General features: G+C 40.9%; 1 protein-coding gene across 1 annotated transcript in view; it reads left to right on the forward strand.

Moving 5' to 3' along the window:
• Positions 1-22,184, forward strand: part of MYO1H (myosin IH) — a 160,818-nt gene that overhangs the window by 35,838 nt on the left and 102,796 nt on the right. The window contains exons 3-7 of the mRNA XM_075853654.1: positions 1,811-1,926; positions 2,502-2,700; positions 2,786-2,866; positions 9,912-10,091; positions 10,176-10,274. Of these exons, the coding sequence (XP_075709769.1) occupies positions 1,811-1,926; positions 2,502-2,700; positions 2,786-2,866; positions 9,912-10,091; positions 10,176-10,274 (675 nt within the window). The remainder of the gene's footprint in view (positions 1-1,810; positions 1,927-2,501; positions 2,701-2,785; positions 2,867-9,911; positions 10,092-10,175; positions 10,275-22,184) is intronic.

The following is a 22,184-nucleotide window of genomic DNA, read 5'->3' on the forward strand; positions in this document are numbered from 1 at the left end:
TGTGATAGATAACATGTGGATCCTGCGTGTCAGAGACATGTAGGACCCGCTGACACTGAACCCCTCAGTCCCGCGGACCTGACAGGTACAGGGTTCAGCGTAAGATACAGCTGCTCTGTATACAGAACAGAAAGCAGCTGTATCTCAAAAAGTAAAAATAATTTTTAACAAAAACTAATTATAAAGTATATATATGTATATATAATCCCTTTCAATAGTTTACATAGCCTTTAATATGTGGGATACGGAGGTTTTTTTCTTTCGGGCTCTGTATGAATCCGGTAAAAAAACTAATTGTGGCATGCTTCTTAGTACGGAGCCAAATGGCCTTCATGCACTGCCATACAGGCATTGTGCACTGGGCTTTGCCATGTGCATGAACTCTTACAGCAAGTGTGTAAATCAGTATGTTTTTATATTTAACCGCATTCTACAAGCAACATTAAAACATTGATAACCTGTACTGCCATGATGCCTATTTGCGGCATTGACACATAAAAACATTGTTATATTGGTACAATGTTCTACAAAGGGATATTCCTGTCTTAGACAGCTATAGCGTACCCAAAGGATATTCTACAAATGTGTGATAGATGCAGGTCCCACCTATGGGACCCTTGCCTATATCCCCAATGGGTGTCCTCCGTCTCGCCTGGTGAGTACCTGCTGTCTGCCACATCCAGGCGAAGAATCAGGGGAGAGGTGACCAGGATTTCCAGGAAACAGCCGAGCTCACTTCTATGGGAGTTACGGAAAGAGCTTAAGCTTATCATATTGAGCTCGGCTGTTTCTGTTATTCCCAACAACCTCTCCACTGACTTTCCATATGGATGCGGCAACCAGCGGATGCGACAGTCAGGCACAATGGGGTCGTGGGATCCCCGTTCGGGATATAGGTTAGGGTCCCAGAGGTGGGACCCACATCTATTAGACATTTAGGGCATATTCTAAAATGAGAATACCCCTTTAAAACATTTTTATTGTGATTTTAAAGGGATCTTTTCATTAGACAACCTTTGTCCATATGCCAAATTAGGGCATTTGGAAGTCAGAGGGGGTTGCTACTTGGGCCCCCCAATGAGCCTGAACGGAAAGCTCCTCTATAAGAGCGACTCCCACTCTAGTGGACCCGAGCTGTCCATGTCTTATATGGGTGGCCATTCATCTGAGTGGCTAGTGTGTAATACTAGATTTTTCCTGCATCAGCCAGAGCAAGGGAAATGTCTTGCTGGCTTTGGCTTCAATCAGCTGTTTGCCAGAAATTCCCGGAGCAAGACCTGTGGCGATCAGCTGATCAGCGTCTTCAAACTAAAGGAGTTGTCTCTGAAGATTTATTAGCTCTTAAATGTTAATCTTGGGGAGATAAGCACCACCTATGGAGTCACTATACAACTTATATTAGGGCACTTAGCAGTTTTATATTATACCCCATTGGTGGGAATAAATGACTAGACTGTGAAGCCACATGGTAAACTGTATTCATCATAATAAGTGGCATTGAACAGAAGAATGGCGGGTGTCTAAATTACTGTGGAGTTCTACATCATGAAATAGGCATATACATAACTGCATTTGTGTTATTTTACCTTATGTGTTTTGTTCATTGCAACATAATGGACAGCAAAAATATATGTACAAGCACTACCAGTCACATTCAATTCACTTAAAATAACTCCTGAATGCAAAAACTTGGATTAGGGTCCAAAAAGTTATGGTTATTGTGTAGTGATCCGATTTAATTTTTGTGCACTTATTTTTGGACTACTGTGTCACATGAAAATATAAATCCCTTTTTCCATCTTTCTCTCAGACATATATTGGGACATTGCTGGTTTCTGTGAACCCATATAAGGATCTTGAACTGTATACTCAACGGCAGATGGACGTGTACCAAGGTGTAAATTTCATAGAGCTGCCACCACACATGTAAGAGAGTGTGTATTAAAACCACATATACACGCCAGTTGTTTAGTAGTGTTCTGCATTTGTAGTATCACTGTTCAATATAAATAGGTCTTGGCACTTTTTTTGATGCTTTACATAAATCCAAATGAACTCATACATATTGATAATGCATCAAGCTGTCACTTTTCTCCCCTCGAGCCTCATTTAGACCTCTGTACGTTGTAAAAGGTTCTTGCTAAGGGGTGTTTAAGTCTTATATTGTCTGGCAATAAATAGCACTTGCTCCAAAGGCACATACAGTATGTCCATGCACCACCATTATGGCTATTGCACACATCTGATAACATTTGTGTCACAAATACTATTAGAAGAACACTTTTTTTTTCTTTTTTTTAAAACATACTGATAGGCTAATCGGCTTCCTATGAAATTGGTCCTAATGTGTGTGTCTGAGAAAGGGAAATTAGATTGTAAGCCCCAATAAAAGTGGGGACAACCTCAGTGCAGCACTGCAGACTATGCTGGCGCAATATAGGAAAAGAGAAATAGAAATAATGTTATTGACTGTACAGCCCTTTGTTTTTGACTTTCTTCAGATATGCAGTTGCAGATAACGCCTATAGGGTGATGTGTACAGAGCGAAACAATCACTTCATGCTAATATCTGGCGAAAGTGGATCTGGAAAAACAGAGACATCAAAGAAAATTCTTCAGTACTTGGCTATGGCATGTCCAACCACAGAGAAACTTCATACAATCAGAGACCGACTCCTCCTTTCAAATCCTGTCCTGGAGGTAACTACTTTCTATACATAGTATGTAAAGTAGCATTTACTGATTCAATTGCTTCTTACAAATACTTCATTTCTATTCTTGTCAGGCTTTTGGAAATGCCAAAACTCTCCGTAATGACAACTCAAGCAGATTTGGAAAATATATGGATGTACAATTTGACTACAAGGTTAATACAACATCTTCTTTCTTATCAAATACATACCATATCTCAGAAATTGCTGTAAACAAATACGACAAAGAAATGAGATTAACCCTTAACGACGAGCGATGGATATATACGTTATGAGTGGGTGCTAATTCTGTCACTCGGATTTCGTGGGTACTGCCACTGTACCCAGGAGATCAGCATCAGGAGCACGGCTGTTATACAAAGCCCGGTTCCTGTAACAACTGCAGGAATTGGAGACAATTCCGATAATGGCAGTTTAACCCCTTAGATGCTGCTGTCAGTAGGAACCGCGGCATCTAAGGTGTATGACAGAGGGAGGGGGCTCCCTCTGCCACCCAATCGGCACACCCGCGATGCCCATGGGTTACCATGGCAGCCGTTGGCCTAATAAAGACCCCCAGGTCTGCAATCAGTAACTGCCTACTAGGCCATGCCAGAAGCTTTGACAGGTAACCTATTAGGCAGTTTTACACTGACAGGCCATAATGCTTTGGAATACTAAGTACTCCAAAGAATTATACAAACGATCAAAAAAAAAAAAGTTAAATAAAGTTAAATATATATCAAAAAGTATCCCCCAATAAATAAATAAATAAATTAAACCCTCCTTTCATTTAAAATTATTAGATTTCTTTTAAAATAGGTCACTGTATCAGGTACTGCTGCAATCCTCATGACCCATAGAAGAAACATAACTTATTAGTTATACTGCACAGTGCATGGCTAAAAAAAAAAATGTGCAAAAATCATTGCCATAATTGCTGCTTTTTTTACTTTCCCCTCTATAAAAAAATGATAAAGGTTAAATCATGTTCCCCAAAATGGTACCAATACAAACGACAACTCATCCCGCAAAAAACAAACCCTCATACGGCTACATTGATGGAAAAATAAACAAATTATGGATCTCAGAATGTGGTGACACAATTATTACTTTTTCACTAAAACTATTTTTTTGTGTGCAAAGGTATTAAAACGTAAAAAAGACTATACATAATTGCCGCATTAATACCTACCTGTAGAATAAAGTTAACATGTTATTTTTACCGCACGTTAAACAGCGGAAAAGGAACCCCCAAAAATATTGGCATAATTGCTGTTTTTTTTTTTACTTCTCTTCTAAATAAATTCATGAAAGCTAAAACAATAAATTACATGACCCCCAAATAGGGCTATTGAAAAATACAACTCATCTCGCAAAAACAAGCCCTCATACAGCTACGTCGACGGAAAAATAAAAAAAGTTATGGCTCTTTGAATGTGAGGATGAAAAAACAATGGTCTGGTCATTAACCCCTTCCCGCTCCTTGACGTACTATTACGTCATGGCAGCTGTATCGTTCGCGCTCCATGCCGTAATAGTACGTCTCGGGAGTAACGGCCGTTTCGGCCGTCCTCCCGACACATACAGGAGCTGTGACGCTGCTGTCTTGTTCAGCAGCTGTCACAGCTCCTACAGCGGGGACCGATCGCTGTGTCCCCGCTGATTAACCCCTTAAAAGCCGCGTTCTATAGAGATCGCGGCTTTTTAGGGGTTAAGCTGCCATCGCCGGCCTGTTACGCGATAGCGGCCGGCGATGGTGACTATGGCAACCGGACACCAAACAATGGCGTCCGGCTATGCCATAGACGGAAGCCTAGTGGGTCCTGACAACGTCAGGACCCACTATGCTTGCTGTCAGTGAGTAGCTGACAGTTCTAATACACTGCACTACGCATGTAGTGCAGTGTATTAGAATAGCGATCAGGGCCTCCTGCCCTCATGTCCCCTAGTGGGACAAAGTAATAAAGTAAAAAAAAAGTTAAAAAAAGATGTGTAAAAATAAGAAAATAAAAGTTTTAAAAGTAATAAAAGTAAAAGTCCCACTTTTTCCCTTATCAGTCCTTTATTATTAATAAAAATATATAAACAAACAAATAAACTATACATAATTGGTATCGCCGCGTCCGTAACGGCCTGAGCTACAAAATTATTTTGTTATTTATCCCGCACGGTGAACGCCGTAAAAAAAAATATTAATAAACCGTACCACAATCACAATTGTTTGGTCACTTCACCTCCCAAAAAATGGAATAAAAAGAGATCAAAAAGTCGCATGTACCTAAAAATGGTACTGATGGAAAATACAGTTCGTTACGCAAAAAAAAAGTCCTCGCACGCCTTTATTGATTGAAAAATAAAAACGTTCTGGCTCTTAGAATAAGGTAACACAAAAAGTGAATGATTGTTTACAAAACGTATTTTATTGTGCAAACGCCATAAGACATAAAAAAAAACTATAAACATCTGGTATCGCCGTGATCGTATCGCCCCGCAGAATAAAGTGAATATGTCATTTATAGCGCACGGTGAACGCTGTAAAAAAAAAAGTATACAAAAACAATAGTAGAATTGCTGTTTATTAGTCACCACGCCACCTAAAAATGGAATAAAAACTGATCAAAAAGCCGCATGCACCCCAAGAAAACTACAATGGATTCCTCAAGGGGTCTAGTTTCCAAATTGGGGTCACTTTTGGGGGGTTTCCAATGTTTTGGCACCACAAGACCTCTTCAAACCGGACATGGTGCCTAATAAAAAAGAGGGCTCAAAATCCGCTAGGTGCTCCTTTGCTTCGGAGGCCGGTGCTTCAGTCCATTACCGCCCGAGGGCCACATGTGGGATATTTCTCTAAACTGCAGAATCTGGGCAATAAGTATTGAGTTGCGTTTCTCTGATAAATCCTTTTGTGTTATAAAAAAAATGGTATAAAAAGAGTAAATTTCACCTCTACTTTGCTCTAAATTTCTGTGAAACACCTAAAGGGTTCATAAACTTTCTAAATGCTGTTGTGAATACTTTGAGGGGTCTAGTTTCTAAAATGGGGTGTTTGATAGGGGTTTCTAATATATGGGCCCCTCAAAGCAACTTCAGAAATGAACTGGAACCTAAAAAAATAAATAAATGAGGCAATACTTCGCTTCTTACATTATACTGATAATGAGCCGTGCCCACTCCGAGATGACCCCAGTTTTGACCGTTTGTATAAACGGAGACCCCTATTAGACCGTTCCAGTGCCCGGTTTTCCCAAGCATACACCCCCGAGAAGTGTTTTTCTATTGATGAGTCCCTGGTACATTTTAAAGGGAGGGTTCAATTCCGCCAGTACCTGCCAGGTAAGAGGGCAAGGTATGGCGTGAAGATGTATAAGCTGTGCGAGAGTGCATCAGGGTATACCTACAGGTTTAGGATATATGAAGGAAAGGCCACCCCCAAACCAGACTGCATCCTGGACTACAATAGGTACATGGGAGAGATGGACTTGTCAAATCAAGTCCTGAAGCCCTACAGCGCCATGCGGTGTGGTATAAGAAGCTGGCCGGGCACATCATACAGATGGCTTTGTACAATGCGTATGTGCTACGTCGATGTGCAGGCCAGAGGGGAACTTTCCTGGAATTTCAAGATCTAATCTTTAGGGACCAGGAAGGGGGGGCACCCAGTACTTCTGGAAGCGAGGCCACACGCATCGTACCAGGGCAACACTTTCCAGGAGAAGGTCCCCAAACCGGTGGAAAGGGAAAGAGTCAAAAGAGGTGCAGAGTCTGCTATAAGAGGGGGATAAGGAAGAACACAATATACCAATGTGACACGTGTCCCGAAAAACCAGGGCTCTGTATAAAAGATTGTTTTAAAATGTATCATACATCCCTTGATTTTTAATTTACCCTGATGCACTCCGCACAGCTTACCCCCCTCATCTTTCCCTTCTGAGCCCTGCCGTATGCCCAGGCAGCTGATAACAGCCACATGTAGGGTATTGTCGTACCCAGGAGAACCCACATTACAATTTAAGGGGTGTATATCTCCGGTGGCGCATGCTGGGCACACTATATTGGACACTGAAATGGCATATACATATATAAAATTGCAAATCTCACACTGCACCATCTGCTGCGCATTATCTTTTACACAGTACCTGTGGGGTCAAAATGCTCACTACACCTCTAGATGAATGTCTTAAGGGGTGTAGTTTTTAAAATGGGATCACTTCTCGGGGGTTTCAACTGTACTGGTACCTCAGGGGCTTCTGCACACATGACTTAGCACCAGAAAAGCTCCAGTAGGCCAAATGGTGGTCCTTTCCTTCTGAGCCCTCCCATGGGCCCAAAGGGCAGTTTATCACCACAAATGGGGTATTGCCGCACTAAGGACAAATTGGGCAACAAAATGGGGTATGTTGTTCCTTGTGAAAATAAGAAATTTTGATCAAAAATGACATCTTATTGGAAAAAATATCATTTTTTTCATTTCACAGCCCAATTCAAATAGGTGCTGTGAAAAAACTGTGCGGTCAAAATGATAACAAAAACCATAAATGAATTCCTTGAAGGGGTGTAGTTTCCAAAATGGGGTCACTTCTGGTGGGTTTCCATTGCTTTGATACCTCTGGGGCTCTGCAAATGCAACATGGCACCCGAAAACCAATCCAGCAAAATCTGGACTCCAACAAACACATAGCGCTCCTTTCCGTCTGAGCCCTCCCATGGGCCCAAACGGCAGTTTATCACCACAAATGGGGTATTGCCGCACTAAGGACAAATTGGGCAACAAAATGGGGTATGTTGTTCCCTGTGAAAATAAGAAATTTTGATCAAAAATGACATCTTATTTGAAAAAATATAATTTTTTTCATTTCACAGCCCAATTCAAATAGGTGCTGTGAAAAACCTGTGCGGTCAAAATGATAACAAAAACCATAAATGAATTCCTTGAGGGGTGTAGTTTCCAAAATGGGGTCACTTCGGGTGGGTTTCCATTGCTTTGATACCTCTGGGGCTCTGCAAATGCGACATGGCACCCGAAAACCAATCCAGCAAAATCTGGACTCCAACAAACACATAGCGCTCCTTTCCTTCTGAGCCCTCCCATGGGCCCAAACGGCAGTTTATCACCACAAATGGGGTATTGCCGCACTAAGGACAAATTGGGCAACAAAATGGGGTATGTTGTTCCCTGTGAAAATAAGAAATTTTGATCAAAAATGACATCTTATTGGAAAAAATATAATTTTTTTCATTTCACAGCCCAATTCAAATAGGTGCTGTGAAAAAACTGTGCGGTCAAAATGATAACAAAAACCATAAATGAATTCCTTGAGGGGTGTAATTTCCAAAATGGGGTCACTTCTGGTGGGTTTCCATTGTTTTGATACCTCAACGCCTCTTCAAACCTGGCATGCTGCCTAAAATATATTCTAATAAAAAAGAGGCCTCAAAATGCACTAGGTGCTTCTTTGCTTCTAGGGCTTGTGTTTTAGTCCACGAGCGCAGTAGGGCCACATGTGGGACATTTCTAAAAACTGCAGAATCTGGACAATACATATTTAGTAGTGTTTCTCTGGTAAAACCTTCTCTGTTACTAAAAAAAAATTGAATAAAATTGAAATTCAGCAGAAAAAATGAAATTTGCAAATTTCATTTCCACTTTGCTTTAATTCCTGTGAAATGCCTGAAGGGTTAAAAAACTTTCTATATGCTGTTTTGAATACTTTGAGGGGTCTAGTTTTTAAAATGGGGTGTTTTATGGGGGTTTCTAATACATAGGCCCCTCAAATCCACTTCAGAACTGAACTGGCACCTTCAAAAAAAGGCTTTTGAAATTTTCTTAAGAATATGAGAAATTGCTGTTTATGTTCTAAACCTTGTAACGTCCAAGAAAAATAAAATAATGTTCAAAAAACGATGCCAATCTAAAGTAGACATATGGGAAATGTGAACTAGTAACTATTTTGGGTGGTATAACCGTCTGTTTTTCAAGCAGATGCATTTAAATTCTGAAAAATGCTATTTTTTGTAAATTTTCTCTAAATTTTGCAATTTTTCACAAATAAAGACTGAATATATCGACCAAATTTTACCACGAACATGAAGCCCAAAGTGTCACGAGAAAACAATCTCAGAATCGCTTGGATAGGTTTAAGCATTCCGACGTTATTACCACATAAAGTGAAATAAGTCAGATTTGAAAAATGGGCTCTGAGCCTTAAGGCCCAAACTAGGCTGCGTCCTTAAGGGGTTAAGGCCCAAACAGGCCTGGTCATTAAGGGGTTAAGCACAGAAAAAAAGTGGGACATATAATAAGATTAAAAACACAAAAAATGGCCATACTCACAAATTGGGCAGGTATAATCCCAACAGGACGCAGCCAGGTCAAAAACGCTGCCGAAGGAAAGTGCTCAGGTGTGTTAAATAATAATAGCCACTCCCACTAGCCTTGAGGGGAGTGGCGTGTGGTGCATGGGATATGTAGTAAAAAATAAATGAATTGTGTATAATGTGCAAGTAGTAATAATATGTGTGAAATATAGGGGACAGTACTGAGTATAGTGAGTGGTGAATAACATGTGTAAAATATAGGGGGCAGTACTGAAAGGGTCAGGAATGTGAGTGATGCATGAAGTGTGGGTGCAGTGTGTAAAACGTGGAGGGATAATGCGTAAATCATGAGGCTACGCCTGCTGTGCTGTAAATCAACCACAAACGTTAGAGAAGTGTCAGGATTCTGAATACACATCCCGTCCTGGCTGGAGGTAATGTATATTCATTGTCAGGACACTTGAGTAACTGCACATAGTGAACAACGCAGATTTACTATGTGCAGAATAAATGAATGGAGAGAAGTGTATGACGCTGATTGGTCACTAATTGGTCAGCGTCATACACTTCTCTCCACAATGCCCACTTGGTCAAAAAGTAAAACACGCCCATTTGTCTATTAAGAAAGTCATTAGCATAAAGCTAAAATAGGTCATAACTCCGTCAAAAATGATAGTTTTTCTAAATAAAAACCACTGTTGTTCTCTACATTACAGCGCCGGTCACATTATGTTGGAGACAGGGCACTTATAATGTGGTGACAGAGCCTCTATAAGTAGTACACATATACACCACAAGAAGTGATTGACAGTTCTCTTTACTAGTTGCTTAAATCATTCTTACGATTTGGAGCCTCTTCATGTAAATCCATTATCACTTTCACCTCTATTTGGACTCCTGCAGGGTGCTCCGGCTGGAGGACACATCCTTAGCTACTTAATAGAGAAGTCACGGGTGGTCCATCAGAATCAAGGGGAAAGGAATTTCCACATATTCTACCAATTATTGGAGGGAGGAGAAGATCATTTGATACGTTGGTTGGGTTTAGAACGTAAAGCTGAGAATTATAATTACCTCATCCAGGTAAGAACAAAATCTGCAGGTGTTTTTCTGGATGTTTTAATTTAAATATATACAAGACATATCTGTTTTATTTTCCATCACAAGGGTGAATGTGCCAAAGTAAATACCATCTGTGACAAGTCAAACTGGAAGCTCGTCCGCAGGGCTTTTACTATCATTGAGTTCACTGAGGCTGATATTGAGGTAAGAAGTCCTTAAGTTTATGTGTATGCTTACTACACATTTGCACAGAGAAAATAAATATATATATATATATATATGTACATCATTCAGCCATATCATTAAAACTACTGGTGTCTGTTAAGGGGTGGGATATATTAGGCAGCAAGTGAACAGTCAGTTCTTGAAGTTGATGTGTTGGAAGCAGGAAAAATGGTAAACCAGTGACAGATTCATGGGCACCCAGTGCTCATTGATACTTGTGAGAAGCGAAGGCTAGCTTGTCTTGTTCGATCCCACAGAAAAGCTACTATAGCACATTGCTGAAAAAGTTGATACTGGCTATGATAGAAAAGTGTCAGTACACACAGTGCATCGCAGTTTGCTGCGTTTCGGGCTGGATAGCCGCAGATGAGTCAGTTTCCGTTCTGACCCCTGTCCACCGTCGAAAGTGCCTACAATGTGAATGTGAGCATCAGAACTGGACCATGGTGCAATAAAAGTAAGTGGCCTGATCTGATGAGTCACGTTTTCTGTTACATCATGTGGACAGCTAGGTGCGTGTGCATCACTTACCGGGGGAATAGATGGCAGCAGTAGGCACTATGTGAAGAAGACAAGCTGGTGAAGGCAGTGTGATGCTCTGGGCAATGTTCTGCTGCGAAACCTTGTTACCCTGCATTTATGTGGATATTACTTTGATACATACCACCTAACTATACAATGTTGCAGACCAAGTACACCTTTTCATAGCAATAATATTCCCTAATGACAGTGACCTCTTTTAGCAGGATAATGTGACTTGCCATATTGGAAAAACTGTTCAGGAATGGTTTGAGGAACTTGACAAAGTTTAAGGTGTTGATTTGAAATTTCCCAGATCTCAATTCAAACTAATATCAGTGGGATGTGCAGAAAAAGCAAATCTGATCCATGGAGGCCCCACCTTTCAACTTACAGGACTGAAAGGATCTGCAGCTAACATCTTGGTGCCAGATACCACAGGACACCTTTGGAGGTCTTGTGGTGTCCAGGCCTCAATGGGTCAGAGCTGTTTTGGCGGCACGACGGGGACCTACACAGTATGAGGCAGGTGGTTTTAATGTAAATTGGATGATCGGTGAGTATATATATATCTCAAAATGTACGACAATAACCTGTTAGAGTTGAAAAAATATATTCTTTGTATAAATATAATAGTATACAAAATCGCTATAAAAATAGTGCAAGAAGTGTAAAAAAGTAGTCACCCCATATGAAGAAGTCCTTCCAATCAGATAGGCCGGTAAGATGTCATATTTTCCGGGCTTGAGATCTGGCGGACTTTGGCAGAGACCTACATGGAGGATAAGTCGGCGTTTGACTACGCCAGGTGCGACACTTCGGTGGGGCCTCCCCCTTTCTCAAGCGTGTCAAGCAACATCCAGGGCAAGCTTAAATAGTGAAGGTGGAGCAGCTGATTGTGTCAACAGATGTGAGTAGAGAAAACATCTTTATGTGATTTAAAATGTAAAGGATAATAAAAGTAAGCTTGATATATATACTCTTTTTTAGGGTATTATACAGTTTTATCAATGTCGTTTCAATTTTCTAACCTCTAAAATAGTAGATGTAACTAGTCAATGTGATATCCTGGTTATTCACATATTTTAATAAATGTAATCAGAGTATCTAAATACGAAATATATATTGTTCCGACGCAATACCCTTGTGTCCAAAACGATATATACATCTATATAGATTTTTATTTATAGAAAAATATCAAAGTTGCAAATTTCGTTCATTCTTATTGGATTCACACTTTTAAGTGTGTGTATCCAAAAAACTTCTCTTTGGAGTAGTTTGGTTTTGATGCAATCGCTGTCATTTCCTACAATTTCTTCAAGAATACACCATTCGAATTTTTTTTTAGCTACTGTCGTTTTGCCATGTTTTCTTTAAGGTGTACTGACTGATCAAGTAGTTTGTTCCTTCGTTTTTTCTCCATAGGTTTTGATTTCCAATCGATGTTCGTTAATGCACATTTTAATTAAACGCGCTGTCTGACCGACATAGACCCTACCGCAAGGGCATTTAGGCATGTATATTACATTATATAACCTAAAAAGAATAGATGCTAAAAAACAAGAGAAATTATGAAAATAGAAAAATACTTTATTGAAATACATAATAAAGGACAATGAGCAATAGATAAAATGAGGAATCCGTAAACCAACAGTTAAAAAGGGACAATGAGCTGTGTGTCTACCAAATAAACATAGAGTACAAATTTGTATCCATAGCAAACCTTCAGAAAAATACAAGTACAAGTAGAAACCATAGAATGGTATAGAAATAATATGGTGACCATATATAAGTGTGGCAGTATGTTACATTAACACAATAAATGTATATAGCAATGCTAGTAAGCCATATGTATAGCAAATTTTAATTTGCAAGTGCAAGTACAAACCATAGAATGGTATAGAAGTAATATGGTGACTATATACAAGTGTAGCGGGATGCTACATAAACACAGTAAATATATATAGCAATGCTAGTAAGCCATGTGTATAGTCAGTGAATATTTAAACATGTATATGGTCTATATAAACTGAAGGAAAAACAATCATGTGCAAGGTTAACAAAGCATATCAAAAGGATATAACATACCCATGATAAATGCAGGAGAAAACACAGCCAATGTCCACCCCAACGCTTGTTTCGGCACAAATGCCTTCGTCTTAGACAGCAGACTAATCCTATTTAAATGGAGCCAAGCCAATTGCAAGAACATGCGTTACCTGAAGAATGCTCTGTTTAATATTTATTACCCTCACTGTATAATTATCAGTCGCTGTGTCCTGGAGAGTGAAGTGGCCGGACCTCCGAAAACGTCAGTCGCGAGGGGCCGGAACCGGATACACGTCACCGCGTCAACAGACCCAGTCACGTGAGTCCAGTATTCGACACGTCACGAGTGACGGAGACGGAGGCCGGTCACCACGCACCAATGACAGAGCGGCACAGTGAGGCAGAGAACACAGAGACGCTGTTCGGAGTAGACAGGATCAATGCTAATTTACCGGGCATAAATACACCGTTAAATTAATAACTTGTACATCTAAAACATGTCTAGTGATAGGGCTGCGTGATGCATCCGCCCATGCAAGAAGAGCAGATATACAATATATAAAGCAAAGTGGGTGAATGTAACAAAACAATGAAAATAGGCATCAAAAGCAGTGTGTGAATACAATATTCTGTGCAGTCAAAGAAGTACACATATATAAATAAGATATATAATAATACAATTTTCAAAAGTAATTGACAGTGAATGATATGATAATGAAAGATGTGATAAAAATAAAAGTGATAAACAAATATGTGCAATTGTGTACAAAGAATGATACGGTTAAATAATAATACATGTGAGTGTTTACCTATAAATACAATAAAGAGTCATATACTTGTTCCAACAAACAGAGCGTTCAATGTTGGGACAACTTAAACAATCCCCGCACGACCTACACCCCCATTTGGGACTTTTTGTGCCACTTTACCGGGTTTAATCGGTGTCAAGTAACTGTGTACTATGGTATCGCGCAGATTACGTGCTCTGCGAGGTGCCATAGCAGGATAATCAGGTAACACTTTTTGTAACGTTGGATCGGTCAACAACACTGGCCAAAATTTGCTCAATGTATCACGCATTTCTACCCAGCGTGAGTTAAATATCGTCACTAATCTCACCTTGGGTTTACGCTCATCTTTGGGGGTAATTTTAAGAAGTTGTTCTATGAGTTTTTTGTGCTCGATGGCGCGCCTTACAGATGTTACGGTGACTATAACCCCTGTGAATAAACCTATCCTTTAACTCATTAGATTGAAATTTAAAGTCCTCAGGGGTTGAGCAGATCTTTTTGACACATAGAAATTGTCCAATTGGGATCGCTTCAATGGTATGTCGGGGATGTCAAGAGGTTGCATGTAGCAGTGAAATAGTTGATGTTTCTTTACGATAGAGATCGGTCTGTAAAAAAACACTTAAATCCCTTTTAATCAAAATATCCAAAAAATCAATGCTATGATGACTCCACTTACAAGTGACGTTAATGTTAAGAGAGTTCTGGTTTAGTATGTTGATAAATGACAGTAACTCATCTGGGGTTCCCTGCCAGATCATGAAAATATCATCAATGAACTGGGCCCAAAAAAGGACCCGGCTTATTCACGGTCCATGATCCAACAGAACAGAACAATTGGAATTACTCCAGATCCTACAGGAGGCCATGGATAATGGGACAATTTCCAAATCTCTGAGGGATTCTTTAAATGTAATGGAACCTACCATACCAACCATGTACCTATTACCAAAAATACACAAATATGCAAAGAATCCGCCAGGTAGGCCTATTATATCGGGCACTGGGGGCTTGACAGAACGAATATGTAGATGGCTAGACTTCCATCTGAAACCATTGGTGGAATGTCTTCCATCTTACCTTCGTGACTCAGCTGATCTATTGCTGAAAATTGATGGGATTCATTTGGACCCTGACCATATTCTGGTGACATGTGATGTTGAGTCCTTATATACCAGCATCCAACATAAGGATGGTTTGCATGCAGTGGCAAATTTCTTATTGATGAGTAACATCAAGAAAGAGGTCTCCCAATTCATTCTGTCCTTATTGGACTTTGTCCTTAAACATAACTTTTTTACTTTCAATGGCTCCTCTTTCCTAAAGCTCCAGGGAACGGCAATGGGGGCAGCATGTGCTCCCTCCTATGCTAATTTGTTCCTGGGGCTGTGGGAAAGAGACCTTTTTCTGTCGGGTCATGGACCGTCAATGAGCCGGATCCTTTTTTTGGCCCGGTTCATTGATGATATTTTCATGATCTGGCAGGGAACACCAGATGAGTTAATGTCATTTATCAACATAGTAAACCAGAACTCTCTTAACCCCTTCCCTCTTTAGCCACATTTGACCTTCCTGACAGAGCCTGATTTTTCAAATCTGACATGTTTCACTTTATGTGGTAATAACGTCGGAATGCTTTTACCTATCCAAGTGATTCTGAGATTGTTTTCTCGTGACACATTGGACTTTATGTTACTGGAAAAATTTGCTCGATATGTTCAGTATTTAATTGTGAAAAACAAAAAAATTTAGCGAAAAATTGCAAAAATTTGCATTTTTCTCAACTTAAATGTATCTGCTTGTAAGACAGGCAGTTATACTACACAAAATTGTTGCTAATTAACATATGTCTACTTTAGATTGGCATCGTTTTTTGAACATCCTTTTATTTTTTTAGGACGTTACAAGGCTTTGAACTTTAGCAGCAATTTCTCACATTTTCATGTAAATTTCAAAAGGCTATTTTTACAGAGGCCAGTTCAGTTGTGAATGGCTTTGAGGGCCTTACATATTAGAAACCCCCAAAAAGTCACCCTATTTTAAAAACTTCACCCCTCAAAGTATTCAAAACAGCATTTAGAAAATGTCTTAACCCTTTAGACTTTTCACAGGAATTAAAGCAAAGTAGAGATGAAATTTACAAATTTCATATTTTTTTGCAGACATTAATATTTAATCCAATTTTCTCTATAACACAGAAAGTTTTACCAGAGAAATGAAACTCAATATTTATTGCCCTGATTCTGCAGTTTTAGGAAATATCCCACATGTGGCCGTAGCGTGCTACTGGACTGAAGCACCAGCCTCAGAAGCAAAAGAGCACCTAATGGATTTTGGGGCCTTATTTTTATTACAATATATTTTAGGCACCATGTCCGGTTTGAAGGGCTCTAGCGGGGCCAAAACAGTGGAAATCCTCCAAAAGTGACCCTATTTGGGAAACTACACACCTCAAGGAAATTATCTAGGGGTATAGTGAGCATTTTGACTGCACAGGTTTTTTATAGAAATTATTGGAAATAGGCCGTGAAAATTAAAATCTACATTTTTTCAAAGAAAATGTAGGTTTAGCTAATTTTTTCTCATTTCCACAAGGACTGAAGGAGAAAAAGCACCGCAAAATTTGTAAAGCAATTTCTCCCAAGTAAAACAATACCCCACATGTGATAATAAACAGCTGTTTGGACACACGGCAGGGCTTAGAAGGGATGGAGCACCATTTGGCTTTTGGAGTTCATATTTAGCAGGAATGGTTTGCGGAGGCCATGTCACATTTACAAAGCCCCTGAGGGGACAAAACAGTGGAAACCCCCCACAAGTGACCCCATTTTGGAAACTACACCCATTGAGGAAATGATCTAGGAGTATAGTGAGCGTTTTGAACCCACAGTTTTTTTGCAGAAATTATTGGAATTAGGCCCTGAAAATAAAAATCTTCATTTTTTCAAAGAAAATGTAGGTTTAGCAAATTTTTTCTCATTTCCACAAGGACTGACGGAGAAAAAGCACGCAAAATTTGTAAAGCAATTTCACCCAAGTAAAACAATACCCCACATGTGGTAATAAACGGCTGTTTGGACACACGGCAGGGCTTAGAAGGGAAAGAGCGCTATTTGGCTTTTGGAGATCACATTTAGCAGGAATGGTTTGTGGAGGCCATGTCGCATTTGCAAAGCCCCTGAGGGGACAAAACAATGAAAACGCCCAAAAAGTGACTCCATTTAGGAAACTACACCTCTTGAGGGATTCATCTAGGGGTGTAGTAAGCATTTTGACCCCATAGATGTTTCATAGTATTTATTAGAATTAGGCAGTGAAAATATAAACAATCCTTTTTCTTCAGTAAGCGCAACATTTTTCATTTTCTCCACATATAAAGGAAAAAAAGAACCCAACATTTGTAAAGCAATATCTCCCGAGTATGGCAATACCCCATATGTGGTCATAAACTGCTGTTTGGGCACACGGCAGGACTCAGAAGGGAAGGAGCGCCATTTGGAGTGCAGATTTTTCTGGATTGGTTTCTGGGAGCCTGTGGGACCAAAACAGTGGAAACCCCCCAGAAGTGACCCCATTTTGGAAACTACACCCCTCAATGCATTTACCTAGTGGTGTAGTAAGCATGTTAACCCTGCAGGTGTTTTGTAGAAATTAGTGTGCACTCGATGTTGCAGAGTGAAAATGGGATTTTTCCCATAGATATGCCAATATGTGGTGCCCAGTTTGTGCCACCATAACAAGACAGCTCTCTAATTATTATGCGGTGTTTCCCGGTTTTAGAAACACCCTACATGTCGCCCTAATCTTTTGCCTGGACATTCGACCAGGCTCAGGAGTGAAAGCGTACCATGTAAAATTGAGGACTAATTTGGCGATTTACAAAGTATTGGTCCACAATTGCAGAGGCTCTGATGTGAAATAACAAAAGAAACCCCTGAGAAGTGACCCCATTTGGAAACTACACCCCTCAAGGCATTTATTAAGGGGTGTAGTGAGCATTTTCACCCCACAGGTCTTTTCCATAAATGAAGGCGCTGCGGATTGTGCAAATTAAAAATTTATATTTTTCCCTATATATGCCATTTCAGTGGCAAATATGTAATTCCCAGATTATGCCACTGGAGACACACACCCCAAAAATTGTTAAAAGGGTTCTCCCGGGTATGACGATGCCATATATGTGGAAGGAAACTGCTGTTTGGGCACGCTGTAGGGTTCAGAGCGGAGGGAGCACCATTTGGCTTTTGGAGAGCGGATTTTGCTTGGTAGTAGATTTGTTTGAATATTGCTGGTGTTTCCGTTTATAATGTGGGGGCATATGTAAGCTGCGTAGAGTATATCAGGGGCATAGTCAAGTGGTATAATAATGCGGTAAAAAACCAATAAAATGATCCATAGATGTGTGTTACGCTGGGAAGCAATCCTTTCTGCACAGGCCGGTGTAACACTGATATATGGCGTCCTTTTTTATGACCCTTTTGGTCCACACTCCGCACCTTTGCAGTTTGGGGAATTTTACTGGGAAAGTATTGTCCTGGTATAACACAGGCAGCCTCACTTCCAGCGGATATGTTTGGGCCCCCCCCCCCCTTCCTGGTTCCCTAATTTTATGTCCTTGATAAATCGCCTCTTGAAACAGAAGAAATGTTCCCCTCGGGCCGGCACAACTACATATTTTTTATTTCCTGACTTATTGGAGCCATAACTAATTTTATCATAGACGTAGTGGTATGAGGGATGTTTTTTTGCAGGATGAGCTGTAGTTATTATTGGTACCATTTTGGGGTACATGCGACTTTCTGATCACCATTTATCCTATTTTTTGGGAGGCCAGGTAAACAAAAAACCGCAATTCTGGCATAGTTTTTGTAGCTTTTTTTATACAGCGTTCACCATGCATTATAAATTACGTGAGTACGATTCCGGCGATACCAAATTTATGGAACTTTTTCATGTTTTACAACTTTTTGCACAATAAAATTACTTTTGTAAAAAGAATGTATTTTTTCTGTCGCCAAGTTGTGAGAACCATAACTTTTTAATTTTTTTGTCGACGGAGCTGCATGAGGGCTTGTTTTTTGCGGGACGAGCTATAGTTTTTATAGGTACCATTTTTGGATACGTGCGACTTTTTGATCACTTTTTATTCCAACATTTGTAGGGCAAAGTGACCAAAAAAACAGAAACTCTGGTATAGTTTTTTTCTTTTTTTTTTTACGCTGTTCACCGCGTGCAATAAATAATATAATACTTTGATACCTCAGGTCTTTACGGTCGCGGCGATACCAAATACGTATGGTTTATTATTTTTTTCAATAATAAAGGACTTGATAAGCGAAAAAGGGCGATTGTGTTTTATTTTATTACTTTAAACTTTTATTGTTTTCAAACTTTTATCTTATTCACTTTTTTTTACACTTTTTTATACTTTTTTTATACTTTTTTTCAAGTCCCACTAGGGGACTTAAAGGTCCAACTGTCTGATTATTATTTTTTTCTAATACATTGCACTACCTACGTAGTGCAATGTATTAGATCTGTCAGTTATTCACTGACAGCAAGCCGAATAGGCTTCGCCTCCCGGCGGGGTCTAATTGGCTTCCGTAATGGCAGAGCAGCAGGCCATTGTGTCTCCTGTTGCCATAGCAGCAGTCGCCAGTCCTGATTACCTGTCAGGGCTGGCGATCTGCTAGCAACCACTAAGATGCAGCGATCGCTTTCGATTGCTGCATCGAAGGGGTTAATGGCAGGGATCGGAGCTCACTTCCACTGATGACGCCGGATCAGCTCCTGAGCCAGTGCCATCTTGCCAGGGGCTACGTAAGCCAATCTGGCTCTGCTGGGGTTCCGATGAGCTGCAAACATCTTAAGTGCATCGATCGCGTTTGAGCGGGGATCGAAGCTAATTTCGGTCCCCGCCATTACAGCTGGATGTCAGCTGTAAGATACCGCTGAGATCCAGCAATGATGGCATCAGAAGCTGAGCCGGTGCCAAACATTTGGCGTATGGATACGGCAATTTGCAGGAAGTCATGGTTTTCCATGGCGTACCCATACGGCAAATGTCGGGAAGGGGTTAACATTAACCTCACTTGTAAGTGAGTCATCATAGCATTGATTTTTTGGATATTTTGATTAAAAGGGATTTAAATGTTTTTTTACAGACCGATCTCCATCGTAAAGAAACATCAACTAATTCACTGCTGCATGCAACCTCTTCACATCCCTGACATACCATTGAAGCGATCCCAATTGGACAAAAAAGATCTGCTCAACCCCTGAGGACTTTAAATTTAGATCTAATGAGTTAAAGGATAGTTTTATTCATAGGGGTTATAGTCACCGTAACATCTGTAAAGCGCGCCATCGAGCGCAAAAAAACTCAGAGAACAACTTCTTCAAATTACCTCCAAAGATGAGCGTAAACCCAAGGTGAGATTTGTGACGACATTTAACTCACACTGGGTAGAAAAGAGTGATACATTGAGCAAATTTTGGCCAGTGTTGTTGACCGATCCAACATTACAAAAAGTGTTACCTGATTATCCTGCTATAGCACCACGCAGAGCACGTAATCTGCGCGATACCATAGAACACAGTTACTTGACACCAATTAAACCCGGTAAAGTATTGGTCACAAAAGTTCCCAAATGGGGGTGTAGGTCGTGCGGGGATTGTTTAAGCTGTTCCAACATTGAGCGCTTTGAGTTCTTTTTTGACTCTAGTGGCATCAATAAATTTAAAATTTGTTGACCGATTACCTGCAACACCAAGGGTGTCATTTATTACGCCACATGATCATGCCCTAAAATTTATATAGGCATGACCACTCATGAGTTGCGGATTTGTGTAAGAGAACATGTTAGAGACATAGAGAGTGCTAAGATGGTAGTAGATATGGAGCAATTAAAAACAATCCCCAAACATTTCCGACTCCACCATTCATGCAATTCTAAATTGTTAAAGGTGAAAGGCATTGATCACAATAACATCGATATGAGAGGTGGTGTAAGGCGTGCACGTTCTAAACACTTAGTAACATACTTTAAACATTAAAAACACATCAGTCTTAAATTGGCAAGTAAATTGTGGCATGCGCCACGATTTATTAAAAACATTAATCATAGGTAATACAGCGCAAGAGGAGCCTGACTTCTATCGCGACACGGTACTCCCTAAGCTGGGGAACGCCTGCCCCCAGCTCGCATCCTGTAAACCAGGACAGCCGTGCCCCCTGCCACGGCTGTCCCCCCAGGCAGCCGCCGGACCTCCGTCTGGCTTTCGTGACTGCCCAGGCCCAAAACATCCTGGGGACCTGCCGTATAACTAGTGTCCCCCCACGTCCGAGTTCACCCCGCCATATAGCTAGTGTTAAACTCGCCGTGGTCCACCACCGAAACCGCTCTAAGCAGGAGTGCAGTGCCACGATCTGCCCTGGCTTTACATCACATCACATCACATTGCATAGCATAACATAACATAACATTCCATTATTTCTAACAAGGGAGGGTTCGTGGGTCTTTTCTTCTCCTGGTAAGTAATGCCTTACCTCCCTCTGCTTTCTGGTCTTATAAACCCTTATCCTGCTCCCCCTCCCCTATCCTCATTACTTATGCGCTCACCTAGCTCTTCCCATTATCACTCCCCTTTCTTCCACTTATCTCACAGTGAACAAAGAGTTCACCCTCCTCCCCCAGCCCTGCTGGTGCCATTGGCCATGCGGCCAGCACCATTTTATAACCCTTGCTTCATCTAACCACCATTATCAGGGACACCCTGGCCCACCTTATGCTTCCTCGGGCCTAGTCGTCCCTCGTCCTAAATAAGGTGTGCACGTGTTAAACCCTTAGTAACATACTTTAAACATTAAAAACACATCAGTCTTAAATTGGCAAGTAAATTGTGGCATGCGCCACGAGTTATTAAAAACATTAACCATAGGCAATACAGCGCAAGAGGAGCCTGACTTCAATCGTGACACGGCACTCCCTGAGCTGGGAAACGCCTGCCCCGAGCTCGCATCCTGTAAACCAGGACAGCCGTGCCCCCTGCCACGGCTGTCCCCCCAGGCAGCCGCCGGACCGCCGTCTGGCTTTCGTGACTACCCAGGCCCAAAGCATCCTGGGGACCTGCCGTATAACTAGTGTCCCCCCACGTGCGAGTTCACCCCGCCGTATAGCTAGTGGTAAACTCGCCGTGGTCCACCACCAAAACCGCTCTAAGCAGGAATGCAGTGCCACCATCCGCCACCAAAAAAGGTAGGCTCCTCTGCCAATCTTACCTTTTTTAGCCCATAAAAACTCCTTTCCACCAGTCCTCCAGTCCTTCCTGCAGATTGTTCTTAAATATGTTCAGTCCCACATCTGATAAGTGTACGCCATCCTTCCTGTACATTCCTTGGCACCCAAAAGCAATGTCCTTGTGCTGAATAAAAACTCCCAGCTCAGTTGGGTGAACCCGACCAATTGCGGCACCTCACGTGATTGGCCGGGGCCCGCCTACCCCGGCCCTCCCAAGGACTAGGAGCCAG

The sequence above is a fragment of the Rhinoderma darwinii genome, chromosome 1, assembly GCF_050947455.1.
Source record: "Rhinoderma darwinii isolate aRhiDar2 chromosome 1, aRhiDar2.hap1, whole genome shotgun sequence".
Classification (NCBI taxonomy): Eukaryota; Metazoa; Chordata; class Amphibia; order Anura; family Rhinodermatidae; genus Rhinoderma; species Rhinoderma darwinii.